Source organism: Varroa destructor, unplaced genomic scaffold (assembly GCF_002443255.2).
Source record: "Varroa destructor unplaced genomic scaffold, Vdes_3.0 BEIS01000003.1, whole genome shotgun sequence".
NCBI classification, from domain to species: domain Eukaryota; kingdom Metazoa; phylum Arthropoda; class Arachnida; order Mesostigmata; family Varroidae; genus Varroa; species Varroa destructor.
In genome coordinates this window covers 23,735,405-23,754,196 of record NW_019211456.1, presented here as the reverse complement: position 1 = coordinate 23,754,196, position 18,792 = coordinate 23,735,405, and the positions used below count along the sequence as shown (strand labels likewise).

General features: G+C 37.6%; 4 protein-coding genes across 11 annotated transcripts in view; 1 reads left to right on the top strand and 3 right to left on the bottom strand.

Annotated features, from left to right (window-relative positions):
- Positions 1 to 139: 139 nt before the first annotated feature.
- LOC111247733 (inosine triphosphate pyrophosphatase) lies at positions 140 to 2,504 on the bottom strand. Its single transcript, XM_022799017.2, has 3 exons — positions 2,261 to 2,504; positions 818 to 1,039; positions 140 to 509 (listed from the first exon to the last, which is right to left on the bottom strand). Exons 1-3 carry the CDS (start codon positions 2,370 to 2,372, stop codon positions 232 to 234), a joined length of 612 nt encoding a protein of 203 aa, XP_022654752.1. The 5' UTR covers positions 2,373 to 2,504; the 3' UTR covers positions 140 to 231.
- A 1,065-nt stretch (positions 2,505 to 3,569) lies between these two features.
- LOC111247039 (cytochrome c oxidase assembly factor 6 homolog) lies at positions 3,570 to 5,540 on the bottom strand. 3 transcript variants are annotated; one of them, XM_086985620.1, is made up of 3 exons: positions 5,394 to 5,540; positions 4,364 to 4,513; positions 3,570 to 4,016 (listed from the first exon to the last, which is right to left on the bottom strand). In XM_086985620.1, exons 2-3 carry the CDS (start codon positions 4,442 to 4,444, stop codon positions 3,858 to 3,860), a joined length of 240 nt encoding a protein of 79 aa, XP_086841746.1. In that variant the 5' UTR covers positions 4,445 to 4,513; positions 5,394 to 5,540; the 3' UTR covers positions 3,570 to 3,857. The 3 variants fall into 3 exon arrangements, with proteins under 3 accessions (XP_086841746.1, XP_022653301.1, XP_086841747.1); XM_022797566.2 differs by having other exon boundaries at positions 4,364 to 4,487; XM_086985621.1 differs by having other exon boundaries at positions 4,364 to 4,483.
- Positions 5,541 to 5,627: 87 nt separating this feature from the next.
- On the top strand, positions 5,628 to 14,061 carry LOC111247037 (uncharacterized). 2 transcript variants are annotated; one of them, XM_086985617.1, is made up of 12 exons: positions 5,628 to 5,952; positions 6,844 to 6,976; positions 8,430 to 8,637; positions 8,893 to 9,124; positions 9,331 to 9,583; positions 9,951 to 10,258; positions 10,384 to 10,831; positions 11,195 to 11,368; positions 11,491 to 11,612; positions 11,905 to 12,047; positions 13,174 to 13,290; positions 13,966 to 14,061. In XM_086985617.1, exons 1-12 carry the CDS (start codon positions 5,902 to 5,904, stop codon positions 13,979 to 13,981), a joined length of 2,205 nt encoding a protein of 734 aa, XP_086841743.1. In that variant the 5' UTR covers positions 5,628 to 5,901; the 3' UTR covers positions 13,982 to 14,061. The 2 variants fall into 2 exon arrangements, with proteins under 2 accessions (XP_086841743.1, XP_022653296.1); XM_022797561.2 differs by having other exon boundaries at positions 9,331 to 9,658.
- Positions 13,360 to 18,792, bottom strand: part of LOC111247038 (uncharacterized) — an 8,556-nt gene continuing 3,123 nt past the window's right edge. For all 5 annotated transcript variants that reach the window (XM_022797563.2, XM_022797564.2, XM_022797562.2 and 2 more), the window contains 5 exons: positions 17,636 to 17,876; positions 17,001 to 17,169; positions 16,534 to 16,622; positions 15,907 to 16,066; positions 13,360 to 15,715 (listed from right to left, as the gene is read on the bottom strand). In XM_022797563.2, the coding sequence (XP_022653298.1) occupies positions 15,286 to 15,715; positions 15,907 to 16,066; positions 16,534 to 16,622; positions 17,001 to 17,169; positions 17,636 to 17,876 (1,089 nt within the window). In that variant the 3' untranslated portion in view covers positions 13,360 to 15,285. The remainder of the gene's footprint in view (positions 15,716 to 15,906; positions 16,067 to 16,533; positions 16,623 to 17,000; positions 17,170 to 17,635; positions 17,877 to 18,792) is intronic.

Sequence of the window (18,792 nt, the reverse complement as noted above, 5' to 3'; positions counted from 1 at the left end):
ACTTCTACAACCCTTCAGACTGTAGCTCTGGCTACCCGGTAAATAATGGATGTAAATTACGCAAAGCAAAAAATAGCATTACAAACCGGACTCTATAGATGGAATATGCTGCGAACAGCACTACAAATAAAAACGCATGTTATATGGTACTGTAAATTAGTTTACTCAAAGACAAGATTTCTAAGGAATATAAAGGAACAAGTATTGTTTATAACACTTTTCAGTATTTCGTTATTCCACAACGTCGCCCCCTTCTTTATATAGAAATTTTCTAAACTTTTCTAGACTATGGTGACGATGGCTAATAGTGTTCTTAACTTCTGAAGATAACTCGCCATAGGTCTTGTCGTAACCTTTAGGTTGGAAGCAAGCATCCCAGCCGAAATCTCTCGAGCCCCGTGGAGGAACGATCTCACCATCAGTAATACCATGGAAAAGGTGGATCTCCGCATTGGGAGATTCACAGTAAGCGAGCGTGCAAACAGCTTGAGCGGTTTTGTCCTCGAAGCCTGAGAAAACAGAGCGAGTATCTAGTAAGCTTTTTGTCGTTTATTATTGCATAGAGCAACTAAATGTGAAACTGGAATTCAAAATAAGAATGGTCAAAATAATAATACCCGGATGGGTGTCTATTGCTCACAGTAGAAATATATAGTATCCATACGTATGTGTACTGAGCATTATTTCGCAATTGCGTGTCACTTGTAAAATTACCTCGACGAAACTTCTTAAAGGAAACGTAGTTCCAAGCAATAAATCACATCGCGCTATGATAATTTACTGCAACTGATCAAGCGTCAATTGTTCGTTTTCTTACCAGCGAGCAGCTTGTAAAGTCCTTCGGGCATCAGTTTTTCTAAGAACCATTTGATATAAGGTCCAGGTAGCCCTCCGAGTGCATTGAAACACAGACTTGTATCTTCTACAATAACAGGGCCATGCACATGCTTAGCCGCAGCACGGCACTTCTCCCTAGAAATGTGATCTATCTCGCCCTGATACTCAGGAAGATCCACTTTGGTAGATGTCAACTCGTACCCTGAGCCCACAATGAGAAACAAAAGCAAGGCAAACATGTTCTTTGAAACTTTCTGAACGTATACATTATGATAGATTAGCTTGTACAATATTTTGCCAATTCCCATTCAAGCACACTGGAAGCCGCATCCTTGCCGGAATATAAAGCAGTATTTATTCTTTATACTGTATTTAACTGTTCTTGGTGATTCCCAACGTTTTCAACAACAATCAGTCAAGTTCCATTGAATTAACATCCGTACCAGATATAAACAGGGACAATACTGGGATGAAATAATCGAGTGATGTGTCAAGAAAACATTATTATCGATTTTGTCCTTGAGAGCGCTACCGACGAAAAAACTTTTGAATTTCATATCGAAATTGGCAGTTTAATTTTCAATTTATACTAAGACGACTTACTAACTGGCTAGGCAAGTAATCAAATTCGGTAAAGCGTTGTTTCGACCCGCGTAGTTATTGTAGTTGCATTCTAACTAACTTCAACAAATTCGGCTCTGTGAATGGGATCCACTATATGCGTTGCAAGTGAAACGGTTAGTTAGAAGAATGCGGGAAATATATTTATTCATAAGGACTAACCGTGAGAAATTTCTTATTTCGGTTTATTATTTCCTAAATTTGTGGGTTGGTCTAACCTTAAAAGACACCTTGTCGGTCACTAAAGTTCTGTTATTCTGTGCGGGATTCGAGCCGATAGGGTAGATTGTTTTTCCCCCAAAAGAACAAACTTTTTTCATATCGTTTGCTGAAAACACCACCTCACCACTGTTTACAAACATTTGACTAAACGTTGTCTTTAGAAGCTTTTAGGTTATATCTATTAGGAAATACTTGACTGCTATCTATTGGGCCGCAACATAATTCGCCTTTTACTTCTATAAAGATAAAATGTGTTCAACAGAAAAACAGAGGTGGGACGATCCTCATTGGTGATGCTCTAGTGTATATCTGAAACCTTATTCATATATAGAAGGCGGTGCAAACATTCGCTGATAATTGATAAATTCGTCAGAAGTGAAGGTTGTATTTGCTTGAATTTCCAGCAATACTTAAAGGATTCTTATTACCGCTATGTGTATTATAGCTTTTTGGACGAAATGAATGTACACACAGTCATACTACATACATAATACTAAGATATGTATTGATCACGATAACCAGTACATCTTTTAATTTTAAACAAATCAGCCAATCCTTCTATTCATTTTTATGCTTTTACCTGGAAGCACTCCTAAAATCTTGATGACTTCCTGCAATTTATTCTTATTGCCTGTCACAAAGGTAATTTTTTTAGCGGCCATATTAGTATTTAAACCGCTTTCAATTAGCATCAATCGACGTTACAGATCTAACTGCAATAAGCACTAATCACTGAGAAGCCCTCCGTAGAATGGTGTTTTCACACACAAAACTTTCTAGGTATGCCTCGGCAACAAAAACACATGGGACATTACTGGCGGATAAACGCGAGCTAAGCGCGCGGCAGGTTCGAACAGGCCCGCCAAAGATTCAATACTATCTGGCGAATGTAGTGAAACCTAGTGCTTATGGAGCGGAATTCCTAAAATAGTGTCAAACGATATCGAAATGATTCACTTTGAGATACGTAAAGTGTGATAATATTGCCGTCAGTAACGTCTTTTTACCATTCTTATAATTTCACTTGTAAACCCGCTTAACTTTGTCGTTGGTTGGAACGAACGAGCTTTTCACAGCCACCCGCTCTGCGCTTACTTAGCCGTAGAAATGTATTTACTCATGTATTTGTCCGATAATGCTTAATCTATTAAAGTATATATTTTTATTTTCTCTCATTAGGCTTCCAATTTCTCACAGCGTATGCACTTGAATTCTCTACGATCTGATCTTCACAAACCTCTGTAGGAAGCAAAATAGCACTGCATGCATTGGGTACAAAGCAGCGCCCCGAAATCTTTCGACACGATAATTCTAAACCTGAACAAAATAGGGTTGACATTTTGAAACACCAATTCATGGAATATAGAAACTAATATTAGTGTCTTAACATAATTTGGGTAGTTTACACATAGTGTCAACTGCACAACTACTATACAATATACTATATAATACTAAAACCGTATTTAGATGCCCGCCAAACGAGACAACAGTTATATTGAATTCAACCGGGTATAAGTTGCTTCGAATCTAGGCATGCAAAATAGGTTTATATAAGCCTGTTCATGTGATTTCATTAGGTCCTTTTGTATGTTCCTGCTCGATGAGTGATTACATTTTTTCAACTCTATCTGTTTTTCGCTGTTGTAACATTTGTTATATTAATAATCTGTAAAATTTACAATGTTCTGCTGAATGAATTCGCATATTACTAAAAACTGTTGTCCGGTTTACAGTGTTGTATCACAAGCATTTCGCTTATCTTATTTCAAGATCATATGGGAATAAGTAGCACTTGAAGTATTTGTATTTGGAGACCAAAGCTGAACAAAGAACAATCTAGCCAGCAAAAATAAATACAAACCCGTAAAGACTAAAACACACTTAAAGGATTCCGTTCAAGTAAAACATTTAGTTTTTATTAACATTATTATGATATTAAAATCTTGGTACGTGACTATACGTCACACTCAGGTTTCCTTCTTTGTATATGTACAAGCTTAAAGGCAGTCTGAAATTTACACTTCAGATCCTCTTTACTTCAGCACTTCGCCGCCTAAGACACCGTTAGTGCCTTAAGCATGCGTAAGTGGTTGTACAGCCTGGGCGTCTTCTTGCAAAAACGCCAAGGCGAACAACTTCGGGCTATATACTGCGCGAATGAAATATACCTAGGTAAGCTATTTATTCTCTCTTGTATCCAACGGGTCGATTCCCTCGTTGAGGATCTTGTTCTTGAACTTTTCGTAATCCCGTTTACGATCAAAGTGTTTGACCCATGTGGATGGGCACATTTTTTCGAAAATGTCTCGCATGGCTTCGCACGGCGATACCTCATCCTTAAAGGGCAGATAGTAATAACGTGGGATAGAAGTGATAGTAAAAAACGAAAGAAGATTGTGCTCGCAATGTAAGCATACATTAAAGCTACTTAGCGTAAATGCCTCAAGATTAAAAAATAATATCTGCCTTTGAGTATCAAATTAGCTAAAAAAAGATAATTAGTTCGGTGGTTTTTTGTATGGGTAACTTTATAACATAACAAAATCAAGTTTACTCTGGGTTTATTTATTATATGACAATCCCTATAGCGTTTAGCGATAAAAGGGAACTATAGTAGGTTAGATGTTAACCACTATATTGGTATCTCGATTGCATAATAAGATTGTGGCCATGACAGGTTCACCTGATTTTGATCTAGACACAACCAGTAGTTGTCTCTCGCTCTCCAGCAAGCCTGACGCGCTTTCTTGTTTGGAAACGACATGTCGAAACTTCGGTGGTAATGGACAAATTTCGCTCCTCACTACCTGTAATTAGAGTCAGTAGACAAAACCTTTCACATATTCTTAGTATTAGTATAGGCAGTGCTGTGACTAGTAGACGTCATCAATATGTAATGCTTAGAACAACAATTCTTCATGATAATTGTCTAATTGGAATTTGACTCAAGAAATTTTTTTCTCTGAGTCTAAAGATACCTAAATAGTAACGATAAAATTTCAACCATGTGAGCCAGAGAAACGTTCGTGTTTCTATACTATTCTACTCATCGCAAAGATCGATAATGGGCGCCACTATAGTACACCAAGAACGGAATTATTGCTGATATTTTTGTACGATAAGCGGCGAAGATTATTCAAAAAAAAGTTCCATAATCCACGTTGCGAAAGCTCATATCTCGCAAAATAAGTCTCTGTAATCTAGTTACTTTTTTACAATCAAATTTTTCAAAGCTGTCTACAGAGTTATTGAATCAGTTAACTAATCATGCCATTATATGATACGTTTCTATTTCTCGGAAAATCCTGAACGCAAACCATGTATGATAAGTGGAAACTAAATTTATAGTATTTTTGATATGGGAGGGAGAGGATATCAATAAACGGCATTGGAATACGCGCACAACAAGTCGAAAAGTTCGAGCCAGCTGAGTTCGTCACCCACGGATCATAACAATGTTTCTAACTTGCCGTTGTATGCCAAAGAAACCAAAACTAACAAAATTTTAATTATAAAAATCTGATTACACCCCTGATTGCTCTCAGCACTAAGTTTGAATCCAGCCTAGTCTCCCTTTCTTAATCACGAGTGTATAATGCTATTTAAATAATACGGTGCGCATCTGCGATTTCTTGGAATTAATAACCGAAATGTAAATTCTACAAAGGTTTTAAATTTGTCCAACTACAGACTGTATTATATAGAAAGCTTACACAGCGGAAGGGCACTTTCGCTGGACTAGGAAACACAGCCTGCAGAACAACGATTCATTCCTGTCTTCAAGTATACGTTCTCTAAGTAGGTTCGAACGCAATTCGAACATCGAGGACAGACCGGGTTAACACAAATACTGCTAGCATTCAAGGGGATCATCAACCTCAATATTTAGATCAGACACTGAAAAAGTGAAATGGGTCGTTTGTGGGACAGGTGTTGGCGCGAACTAAACACGCTCTATGTTTCCCCAACAAAAAAGCGATGTAAAATCGAACATAGTCGTATGTTTGACAAGAAATGCAATTACATGGAGGAGAACATCAAATGACAGCCTTTGCCTTCTAAAACTATTAAACTTGCACTCAGTTAGACTAAGCATGGTGTTGTGTAATTAAACATCTTGTGCACTACGTGGTGGAACTTTCCTACACCTCAGAATTCGTGTATTTTGGTTTTCGTATAGTGACGATTATTAAAAAGGTTGTTTAAAAATTAACTGGCTAAATGCAGGTGATTCCCGTAGAAAAGGTTTTGGATGTATCTTCCGAACATTCGGTAGGTTATTTGGCCCGACTAATTTATTACAAAAGAACACAATCGTACGTAATAGAAATCATTTGATAACCATATGAGCTTTTTGTAAACGTTATTATTATTAATAAATATATGTACATGGGCTTCTACAAATAATGCATCTCATTTTTATAAATTATAATTAGGATAGTAACTACGAACAATAATCCAACTAGCACGCCTATGGTGTAATTGGCGGTAGAAGAAAAATAAGCATTACAATAATGCCAGCGATGTTTTTCCATCAATATGGCTCAGATATTTCAGATAGAGTTGAAATGTGAGCATCAACATGCTTTTGTGATATCGAAGAACGCAACAGGACGTTGTAATAATTAAGTACCTTTAGTGACGCCACTATTACAATGTGATTGCACAATTGGATATCAAAAATACTACACAATATAAGATATAATTAGATGCTATATATTAATTACATATATTAGTGCTAGAAGAATGTAGACGCTAATAATAAACAACTTTAACAACTTAAACGTATTGGCCACATATTTCATAGCAAACTACAGGCATTCTTACTTGAATTATAAAAGTAATCCGTTTGTATTACAAAAATAGTAATTTATTGAGGTGAATATCCTTACGTCTTGTTATTGCACGTGACATCTCATAGCCAACCATATTGTTATTCATTTGATGTTTATAATTCGTGCCTAGCATATTACTAACATTGACTATATCAATTTAGATTAAGATATTTAATAAAAACTGACGATATTACAACGCGATGAAGGCCTCAACATATCGGCCATATATTAGATCTACGTATTGCATTGTTATTGAGTTATAGTGATCATTCGTCTCCTTGGAATTCAGACTTGTCGGACGCTTACTATCTTTAGTTTTTTATTCTAGGACCACAAAGCAGTTTCTTTGGTGACGGGCTTTGGCCAATGGAAAACAGAATTACCTGGCGAGGAGAAAGCTGAGCTATTACTGAGGCTAGGGCAACTCCACAGGATCGCTCGCATTGAAGTCGCCAACGAATGTTCGTTATCGAAAGCCAATAATCAGTCACTATAAATCTACGCAAACTGCACGACTTTTTTAGTAACACAAACCTTTTTTTCTTGCTACTCAGTGAATCGACGGACACGCCCTACCAACGAAAATGCATCTGAAATGTTTCTGTACGACGTGCCCTAAAACTACTTTGGCTAATGTCGAGAAGATAGGTTTTATTATATGAGGAACCAATATTAGAGTTGATCTATTTTTTAAATGTTAAAACTTGGAATGCTAGAAGTAGACTTAAACCGCACTTGAAGTTGACTATTGATAATCTTGCCTTTGCAGTTTTTGCGGTTGTGGCACGCACGCACTAAAATGGACTTTAATCTCTTTTATGGATATCCATAAACCTTTTTCGTCTGTTATTAATTGTTGTTGTTATTAGCGTATTCGTCGGCATTTTGGCAGACTGTCGAGGATATCGAAGGAGTTTAGAAATATGGATAACTGGGAATCTAAGGATAACAGTTATGTTATTTTGTGTTATTTTTTGCAGAAAGTCTCATTATTGTCTATGTTAGCTTAGTTCTCAAACAATCTTTAGGATGCTTACGTACATAATTTCTTCGAGGTAGATTTTTTTCGCGATTGGCAGAAGTACCAAGAGGCTTGGACATATTTGCGTGTACAATTAAAAATCGATAAAAATTCAATTAGACCCTTTTGTATGAAAACATCTCATAGGGTATGTTAGAGTTGGCTTTGATCTTCGAGATCGACTTTGGAAGGTATCTGCACCTCATATGTCCTTCCTTATGCATTTATGAAATTTTGTTACAAAAGCTTTTTGTTGATACGAAATGCTTGCTGTCCGCTCAACACTGACATATAGGTTCTGTGTGCGTTTGTCGAGTTGTAACGGATATTACGTGTTGGTCCGCCGACCTTCGCCTCTCGAAAAACAGTTTTTTGTTTACTGTTTCCAAGCTGAAAATAAATATTTTTGTACACCAACATCAATTTGTGATGTCGGGAGCTTCTGATTGCTACCCAAATAATGCCATTTTACGAACTTAATTTCTCGAAGTTTCTCCATTTTGTTGGACCGCATTTGACTAATATGTTTGTCATTTCACCCCTACAACTTTTTCATAGACCCCTAAACAAAATTTGTTTAAACAAATCCGTTTTGTCGCTAAGAGGGACAAAAAATTAGAAACAGTTCCATTTAGAGGCGAACGAAGGAATGACGAGATGCCGAGGATATGCGTGATGAAGTATAGAGTTTGATCTAAGCAAACTGAACACTGTCATACGATCGTTCTCGTCGTCATACGTACATCAAGCTCTAACTTCATTATTTATGATCATTAATTTGTCAATGTAATATGACGTAAATGTAACCTCGTAAAATAAGTTAGTTTTGACAGACAAACATAGTCCTCTAAGCCGATCTAATCTAAGCCTGGATTGAACGTCATTGGATTCAGCATCCGCATGGTTGGATATTCGAGTGTCACGAGAAGGAACTCCGTTTGTCGCTCTTCTGCCAACGCTTTGTCTGCAGTCTCGAAAGGAAAGCAAGGAAGGTAACAACGCACGCGGTAGGAAGATACTCGAGGCAAAGCACTTTAACGAAGAACTTCGACAGGACAAATTCGACCTAGTTAAGATTATTTGCAGACAACCATTTAACAGGTAAGCACCGCCATGTCAATAAATTTTGATTTCGAGTATTACCGAGCGCTCTCATTGCACCCGTTTTTATAGACGATGTCTTGATGAACATAAATAAAAGAGAATATTTGCATTATATACATGTATATTTGTGGTATAAGCTGTGTAAGTTTGTATAACCTCGTAAGCCTAGAGCACTTCCTGCTAGAGCAGAGATCAATAATAACGGTTCGTTATATAAAATACCATCGTATATGCACTTCTTTTGATGTTTAGATCGATCTTGTTTGGACTTTCGCACCTCAAATTCTTCACCTACCCACCTGAAGAGGAAGATAAGAAAAACAGGCTGAGGAATCCTTCAGGAACCTGTGTGGATAAAGGAGAAGAAATCGTTCTTGATATTGTCCATAATCCTAAGAAGAATAAGACAGAGGGCAACGAAGTGGCAGCTGTGGCCATAAAAAACGCGTGCATCCAAGATATCAATAGAGAGAAAAGATTTGTGGTAAACATCTGAAAACTGCTGGTTTTACATTTTACAAAATAACATAGATTCCACGTTAGTGTATTTACAGGATTTCTGCGTATTCAATTTCAAATGGCTACATTTCTTTCGAAACACCTGATTTAACGTGTCTATAAATGTCTTTAAAAGTTATATTCAAGTCTGATTCTTAAATTTAACTGAATTAATTTTTGATACGATTATAGAACTCGCCACTTAACGACGGTGATTCTGATTCATACGATGGAAGCAATGGGCTAAGGGCAAAATCATTGCTCAAGCATTTTACCGACAGCGCGTCATTTTCGACTACGGTTAATAATCTTAAACGTACGGCTTTCGCTAACCGATCACCAGGAGTCGTTAAACCCAGTTTTGTATTTGCGCCGAAGACGAGCGCGGCCGAACAGGAAGCTCGTGCAAAGAAAGCAGCTGCTGCGGCAGACGAAATTATACCCGGCAAGTCACCAAAGAAACCGCGAGTTTTAGCTGCTTTTGCATCATGTCCAAGTACCGCTAAACAAACTCCGATATGTAAGCAGAGCAGAAACGTGAAAACAATGAAACCTTTAAGTATTTAGCAGCAGATGAAAATGCTGTAAACAATAAACGTTTACCCTTAATCTACTCTCAGCCAGAATCGAAAGTTACGTTGTAGCTCCCAATTCCTGTTACCTTTGGAACATTGCTACGGGACCTATGAATTGCATACGCTCAGTTCCGTAGCGATGGATCTTTCACATGTGTGCTTCCAAATGACATTAGTAGCAGTTTTGAATCTTTTTCTAAAAGACATGAATAGTATTCGATAATGTCGCTTTTACAGGTAACTCGTCAACTACGACTAGCTTGGATAACAACGCAGAAAAAGACATCGACCAAAGATTTCTTCAGCATTCCTTCTCCAAGTGGAAAAAAAAAGGTAAAACAGCGAAAACTCAAGAAGGTGAGGTTGAGTTTGCTCAAACTGTTACTTCGAGTCCCATTAAAACCTCTAGAAAAACCAGGTCCTCTTCGCCATCGCTTCGAGTACGGTCCAGTACAGTCGTTCGGAAGTTACAAGACAGTGGAGATAAACATGGGTCTTCTACCGATGCTGAAACTGATGAGGCTCGGAGAGTACCGCCACCGAAGGTAACTATTTTCGAAAATCGCAACTAAGTGTCTATATATCCTACCTTTCCAATAAAATGTTATTGATGAGTAAGGAAAAAACATCTCGAATTAAGCTATCAATACAAAATTATTTGTCGTTACAGGTTCGCACTTCTATGCTGGAGTTATCCACAGAATTGCGCGCGTTTAAGAGAAGGTCCGTTGCTGAGGGTAGAACAGATCAGAAGTCAGTTTTCGCCGCAGCGGGAGCGTCTACAAATAAAAAAGCGAGATCGAGCGGCGACATTTTGCAAAAAATATTCTCGTCTAGTGAAGATGAGTCAACTGCGGCTCCTGTCACTAGCGCCAATAATAATCACAATCCCAACTCTGCTAACCAATCTGCAGAAACACAACACAAGACATTACGAAATCATCCAATAGGACACAGCTCTAGTTTATATCAAACGGAGGATGATATTTCAGAAGATAGCGAGCCCCAACCTGGCCCTTCGTGGCGAATTGATCCACCAAGAAAGAAAAGGGCAGTCAACGGAGAAATTTTCAAGGAAATGGCTAGAAAAAAGGCTAAAAACGGACTAAATGAAGCAGGTCTGTAGAATCATCAAAATATTTGCGGTTTGAAATAAGCAACACCGATAAGCTTGGTATATGAATGCATGTGTTGTGATTAAACCCAATATAAAGACAAATAGTTGCTGGTTTTGAATTACTGCGCATAATAGAGCTTGACGTATCCATCAATATCTGTCAAGGATTCATAGTTTCTTCTATCATATACATTTTTCGTTGCCTCTTATGCAATAATATTACCAGATGTGTTTTAAATTGAGCACGTACATACAATTATTTGCATCTAAACGTGTCCATACGTGCGACCTTTTCTTCGTTTTTCGTTGAGACCAAATACCGTTCTGTAACTGCTTATTGATTTTTTCTTTTGTTATATTGTAGCTGCACTGAATTATACTAAACCACGCGGATCCCCGCCTGAATATGGCTCTATTGACAGCAGGGATACTGCAGATTCTACCACAACGTTACCATCAATTGTGGTAAAATCAGAAGTTCGTAGTGACGACGAAGATCTACCGATTATGATAAAAAATGAGGTCATCGAATTAGGGGGTACGTACTTCTACGTTTGCAACCTATAATATGTATAAGACCGTATTTTAGGAACTCAATTGAGAACGGAAATAACGCATCGAAGCCCGACTAATGCTGCTTATTTTGCACACTGGTCACAGACTCAGACGACACAATTGACTTGGAAGTTTCGAAGAGTAATAAGGAAAACGGACAGCACAGAAGAAGGAAAAATCATAACCCACCAGTCAATTGTGAAGTTGATAGTGACTCCGACCTTGAGGTAAGTACTAACCGATTAGACATCACTTATTCAAAGTAGATATTATTTAGTATCAGAAATGGAGTTAGTTGAGAAGCAGAGACAGATTACTACCCAGTAATTAAAGCCGGGTACTAAAACGACTAACCTATGATAGCGCTTATAGTGCTATTAGTCAGCTCAGTTATGCCTTTTTATATATGTCGTATTATTGCAATGGGACGATGGTTTATTATTGATGGTATTTTTTGAAAATCTGATTTCTCTTATAGGTATTTTCTATAATTTATTTTTCCGTTTTTTAAATGATTAGGTAGTAGGCAATAAGCTGATGCGTGGTGTGGTATTCGCACTAAGCGGCTTTAAGAATCCTTACCGTGCGTCGCTGCGAGGTATGGCCATTTCAATGGGCGCAAAATACAGACCCCACTGGGATGACACCTGCACACATCTTGTGTAAGTATTAAACAGCTGTTTCAAAGCAATTATATACTAGTATATGATAAACGTAAATGCTATCACCCGATCCCTAGACATTACAATACTAAGTCAACAAGTATCGAGAATTTCAAAAAGCTCGTGTGTTCCAATTATCTCTTTCCGTTACATTCAAAATATATGCGCCATTGTTTTCTGAAGTCGTAAAAATAGCTTTAAAGCTTGAAAAGCAAATCGAAGCCCTTTTTAATCTTGGATTCCCTCAATCGTCTCAAACCATTTTCCTTCATCTTTTCATGAGTCAAAAGAAACTAAATTTCGTTGCAATACAGATATCGAGCTTTTCTGCAAAGATGTAACAAATAGTGCCGTATGGGCCTATGTACCAGATCGTAGCGAATAACCCGCTTTTTACACTCCTAGTATTCAGACTTAGATCAGCATTTACGAAATATTTTTTATGTCTTCGTAACATCAAAGCCAAAGGGACGTTTAGAATAAAGATAGTTATCTACCTGATCTTACAACTTTATTTAATCTAGGCTTCTCGTCAAGCGATACACATACGGTCTTTCTTTTGTTTTATGTGATATCCATAAACCCACTTTTTATCTTTTGCAATCACACGTTAGATTTGTGACAGCCTTGATTTTTCAAAGAATTTAGGTCTTTTGGCGCTATGCTTGCTGTGAACTTCCTAGTCACCAAGGAATTTTTCAAAATGATCCAACATCAGATCGAAAAAGATGTTTGATACCTCTGCGAGTTTTCTCAGGGCGATCCTGCAATCTTCCAACATGAGTTATTTTGCCTTGTTTTCAAAGATACTCGCTGTGACAGATTTTAGTTCGTCTTCAAATTTCTCATCCATCAACACTTAGTACCACTTATGCTTGCAGTTACTGGGTCTTAGCAAGGACCTTGAAAATCTTGAGTGGCATTTGCATTACGAACATTTAATTTCGTTCTTAATACACATCATGATGTACAGTCTTTAATATTGCTTCCGTAACGAAACATTGAATGCTACCTATTTCAAAACGCCTACGAAATATTTTTCGGAATACGACCTTGATCATATTACTATAGGTTCAGTAATAACGCCATACATAAGATCTCATTTACGTTTTTTCTTTGCTTATAGATGCGCATTTAAGAACACACCGAAATTTAATGAGGTTCACCGCAAAGGAGGTAGAATTGTTACCGCGGCCTGGATTGCGACATCTCACCTTAACCAAAAGCTTTCTTACTGGAAAAAGTATGTACTAATGTCTCTCTCTCTCCCTCTCTCTCCCCCAACAATACATAACGCAAGTAAGCGACTCTCTGAAGGTCTAATGCTGATTCACAGCAACATATAAATTTATTGTAGGGTACTTTAACCATCCATCGTATATTTTTAGCGCAATCCACTAAAAGTATGGGCTCCCTTATGAACTATACTTACATTTCTAGAAAGCTCGCTTACTCAGTGCTGCTATGAATACTGTATGTGTGGTGCACTATACAGAATTCATAAACATTAGATGACAAATTTCACAAGGCTAGTTTATATAATAAAATTAGCTAGTTTATGTACGGGCATTTCGACTGTCTGTGACGATGCTAAAGAACTTCTGTTATACCGTTAAACATGATTATAGTATGCTACTTCGCTATTGTTAACAGCGAAATTAATTTTGTCAAGATGCGTCACTTGCTATCCAGTGTAGAGCTTGATACTCAGTAATCATGGGGGGTTCTGTAAACTTGATATTATATCCTAGCCCTATAAAACAAACGAATATAATGAAAATAACGTGTCTTCAACTAAAACGCTAAATAGTTACAATGACATTTTAATAATATACATATGCAGCAATCATATATATATATATTTTTTTTCTATTTTTCTTTTTCCTATCCTTCTACTTTGTGTTTGGATGGATTTCAGTTATCGACTTGATTAGGCTCAACCGCTTTGCTCCTGTCATCATTCTGTTCATGATTAGTGTAAATAAAGAATGAAAAAGGAAAAACAATTTGATAACTGCTCTTGCGTATCATTTCCGTTGTTTTGTATCAATAATATTATAGATACCATTTATATCTGTAATACTCAGCTCTGCTACGCATGTTATTGGAAAAATTGTGAAAAACACTGACGTATCTCAAAAATACATTTTGGAATCCAACCCTTTTGCGATTAAGTCAATCCGTGCGTCCTTCATGAAGAAATAAGTGTCAAATACTAATATATATATATATACCTATATGTACTATAATAGTACATATAAGTCTATATATTTACTAATAGAATCCTGGTTGAAGTGCAGGTATATACATCATATTTCAGCTTAGGCAACTCCTCGGTCTTTTAGTGTGAGATCTTGGGGGGAATAAGTTTTGTCCAGTATATGCATATTGAAGCAAAGCTAGAAAAGTAGCCTTATTTCATGCGTATATTGTAACTACCTCTCTGAAAGGCAGATTAGATACGTGCAGTTTCTTCATGAAATACATAATCCCAAAGTAGCATACCATCACTAATGTATACAATCGATACACAAAAATAACACGATACAAGATAACCGCGCAATAGCATCATTTGACCATACCACTAGGTAACATATCACTGGCCCGACATATAACATGTGAAACTTCTTCGACATAGAGTGATATAATCCAATTCGCCTTGAGAAGTCTTTACTTCTAAGCAAGCAACCTGTCAATGCAAGTGTGCTCCTTTGATTTTCATAAAAACAGAAACTCAAGGAGACTAACAACATGGCAAGTAAGCTGATTCTAACTCGCTGCAAGATGACAACTCGTTTTGATGAAACATTCAATATCCAACGATACGCAACATCATCGTTACAATCATTTGTTTTTAACAGTAACAAAATTTCTATTTTTACAGCAGGGTTTTTCCAGAACGTTTTTTTTTTTGCAAATGAGAGGATTAACTAAGTCAAAAGAATCTAGGTTGTCATTGAGATTCCGACAAAATGATGAGATCAACTGTATGAGACGATTAGAGATCCAGAGCATTTCTCTGCTCTGCGCCTACACTAAAGTCTTGTTTAGTGCAGTTTTCTTGAAATCGTTTTGATTTTTTGGTAGCTTCCATTTATTGCCTGCTTATTGTCATCGAACGCTCGCCGACTGGCGTAGTTCTCTGCGCAATATGCTGCAGTTTAAGGTTTCCATTACGGTTCGTGTGGGACAAGAGCAGTCAGACATTCGACCTCTTGCTGAAGCGTGTGTAGCTTTTTCAAAATCTTTCCTGAACCGTCCTCGAACTAAGAGAGGACACCGGAGGTGCTGACACCGCCGGCTGTGCAAACTGTTTATTGCGTCGATAACTCTTCACTAGAGCCATGTTGCTGGAATATGGTCTAGTGGATATGTCGTGGCTTATCAGGGCAACTGGCTTCTTTCGATTTCGCGCTGGTCTGTAGTTTGATAACGTAATGGAAGAAGAAAACGCGTAATTAATCGGAGGCGGATTTATCGGTAAGTAACATCGCGCAATTGAGTGAACGCCATGGGTAGGTTGATTGCTGTTCGACCTTAGCTTCAGATTAGCTGCACTAGACGGAAGTGCTCGGGAAGACAATCTGGATAATGATGGCCGCTGTGATGGAAGTCCAAATTGTGAGCGTAACTTAAAGCCCTCTCCAGTGCGATCCCTTTCGATTGAACTGCCATTGGTGCAAATATAGAAGACAAGGGAATAAACATTTAGTAATTCGAGTGAAGCTAAATTGGCGACCTCGTTTTAAGATTTTTCGCTCCATAGAGAATAGCAAACTGGATCAAAGGTCCTTAAAAGATACATAATTGCGATCTAACGAAATATATATGAAAAAACTGTATCTAATGAAGAACTAACCTTATTAGGAATCCCGCCCAATACATTTGCTGATGCTCTTCGTCAGGTAGGATCGCACGCAGTGATACGGGAAAGAAAGGCTGTACCTCCATGAGAGTGCGACAGGCCACGACAACCGCTACAGCCAGCAGCGAACAGGGTAGGCTTTGAAGGATGATATCTACAAGGACAGACGAGAGAACCCCTTTTTTATCAAGTTCTAATAGAAATCACACTGACATAATTATTTCGCGCGGTTAAAGTATTGGAAACAAACGAATACATTCTTGCATCCTTCTGTCAATGAATTTCGTAATTAACATTTACCACAACGAAGTTGGGAGAGGTAACTTCTCTGCCCGCAAAGTAAGTTTGAAGAAATATAATATAGAGAAGTGCACAATTTTATTTTATTTGCTAGGCATTGATAATACATATCATGAGTACATTTAGCCAGCTTCCATCAAAACCGTGTTTTCCTTGACAGGCATCATTTTTTTTCTCTGGCCATCTGCATACTACCTCGTTGGTCCGCGATGCACACTTAATACGGCTAAACTTTTGGTGAAATACGAAAATACCAAAATATTCTGATTAAAAATTATTCGAATAATTTTTTCTACAAGAGGATGCTCTGCAAACGCTTACGATAAAGTGTTGCTTTCTCGAAATACTCGGCAAGATCACGCAAACTTTTTCTGGTCTGTGGATGTTTCACGTTCTCCAATAGGTATTCACTATAAAAAACGTAAAATAAGAGTTGATCTTAGTTAAACTAAGCCCAGCCTAACTTTAAGACCTTGTTACTAAGTAATACATTAGCGTAAACAATTAGAAGGCACTATTCAAGTCAGATACAAGATTCTGAAGGAAAAATGCGGATCAATAGAGAACAAGTCGTTTCTAGAGGAATCAAAAATACTATTCGCTAAAAGTACTGGAGTCATTCTTAGCTAGTTTTACATGTAGGACAGAATAATTTTTCCACGACTATATTATCCTTGAATGTTGTGAATTTCTAAGGCATTGTATAGCAAAAAAAAAACAGTCTCTACCAGATGGATGCCTCCATTGAGCCTGACGATAAAAAAGAACTGGCAGCAAAAAAAACTTGCCGGAAAAAACCAAGAAATGTGCTCAGCACCGGAACAGAAACGTTCCATTGGAAAAACAGCAACATCTGCCTTTCGGCGCGAACGTATTCGCTTAACTCGTACGGGCAGACGAGAAGCGCATTCAGATCGGATCCACGAGGAATATGATGATCCCATTCGATCGATTTCGCTGAAATATTGTTATATTATGTTAATTGATCGTTGCTCCAGTCGTATCGATACGGGACGCATCGTGATTATTTTCATATAGGTACTTCCAAATGCAAATGTTTTAGTTATTAACTCAAGAGCAATTAGTGATTTACGTGTGCCATCTGCTTAAACATCATTATTTTCATTTGTCGCATGTCTATGCCTGTCAACTCACAATTCAATTCATACTCTCTTGTCGAAGAGTCAGAGTGCAAGTCTTCTTCTGATTTAAGTTGATCGATGTTTTGATTCGAGAAAAAAAAAAGCTTTTTTGGCCGTTATTTTATATAAAGCCATGATGATAAACCATACCGCGACTCCGATATTGGAGCCTGAGGGGGCCATAAGCCATATTTTGCGGATTTATGGAAAATCTGTGCAAAAGATTTCATGAATATATCCATATAGTAATTATGTAGCAGCAATTATCTGAGCCAACTTACCAGCTAGCTGTAGACAAGTCAGGACTTGCATTTCGAGTTTGTCACCTAGAAATAGCCTGTTGGCGTGGTCGACGAATCGATCATAGAAGTAGATAGCTAACTGTATCACTTCGATGGAAAGCTTTAGAGTTTTCGCGGCGTTTAGCATCCAAGCAAGAATTTTCTCCCGATGTTCGATATAAGCAGAATGGCAAGACAATGGTATGCGATTCCGTTCGCGTTGCAGCAAGTTCGCAATAATCTAAATGCAATGGTAATTATGGAAGTTGTTCAACAAATGAAAGCACTATAAGTAAAAGCTTCTTTAAAGAGCTTTACTATAAATGAAAATCACAGTCAAACAACATGAGGTGCAAAGGTCCATCACAGCGGGAATTTGACGTTTATCAATGCGGGACTATCGCGAAAACTATCTGTTACATATGTTTGTAAATCGAAATAATAACCGTGTAGGTTAAGACACACGCAACTGCTGCTAGGAGCGCAATTTAGTCGTTCGCCACTGCACAAATCTGCATAGAGGGTTGTCAGAATGAATAACAGAATAAACTAAGCTACGTTATCAAACGAACTACAACAACTATAGTCTCTGGTTTTCCATCAAGGTGTGGTAAGCCATGCTAACAATAGCAATGGAACCTAAAAAACAGCGACCTGAATCACAATCACAAGCCAAACACACAAAAATTTCCGCATACGTACATCTAGTATTACTACATCCGAGGAGACAGCTATTGTAGTTCGATAGAATATCATCTGTGTAGATAATGGATGGCATTTGATGCGACAAGTTGGCACACGCGATTTCAATGCAATCATCTTGAAGCTTGAAAGTCACCTATCAAAAACTATCGCGATTTAAATAGGCTATATTTCTTGCTTTGTATGCGTCGAGCCTAGTCATTATAAGCACTCTTCCAAAATTGATGCTTTGCGAGGCCAATGCCCTGCAATTGCCACAGGCAGATAGTGCCAAACCTAATGACACATCTGTACAAATCAATTAATTGATATGTGTGATGGGTGTGCATACATATTTAAGAGTGCGATCAGTATCTTTAAAGTAGTAATATATCTACTACTTCAAATAATTGTCCTTATAAAAAAACTGGGTTTAATTACGGTCAGTTTTATTCGCCTGAAATCGATCCATATAT

Coding starts and splice junctions, on each gene's coding strand:
- LOC111247733 (XM_022799017.2), bottom strand. CDS start 2,372: ATGCTAATTGAAAGCGGTTTAAATACTAATATGGCCGCTAAAAAAATT. Junction 1,040..2,260: donor GATTTTAGGAGTGCTTCCAG/GTAAAAGCATAA, acceptor TTGTGGGCTCAG/GGTACGAGTTGACATCTACC. Junction 510..817: donor ACTTTACAAGCTGCTCGCTG/GTAAGAAAACGA, acceptor CTGTTTTCTCAG/GCTTCGAGGACAAAACCGCT.
- LOC111247039 (XM_086985620.1), bottom strand. CDS start 4,444: ATGTCGTTTCCAAACAAGAAAGCGCGTCAGGCTTGCTGGAGAGCGAGA. Junction 4,017..4,363: donor TGTGTCTAGATCAAAATCAG/GTGAACCTGTCA, acceptor CTGCCCTTTAAG/GATGAGGTATCGCCGTGCGA.
- LOC111247037 (XM_022797561.2), top strand. CDS start 5,902: ATGCAGGTGATTCCCGTAGAAAAGGTTTTGGATGTATCTTCCGAACAT. Junction 5,953..6,843: donor ATGTATCTTCCGAACATTCG/GTAGGTTATTTG, acceptor TTTTTATTCTAG/GACCACAAAGCAGTTTCTTT. Junction 12,048..13,173: donor GACACCTGCACACATCTTGT/GTAAGTATTAAA, acceptor CTTTGCTTATAG/ATGCGCATTTAAGAACACAC.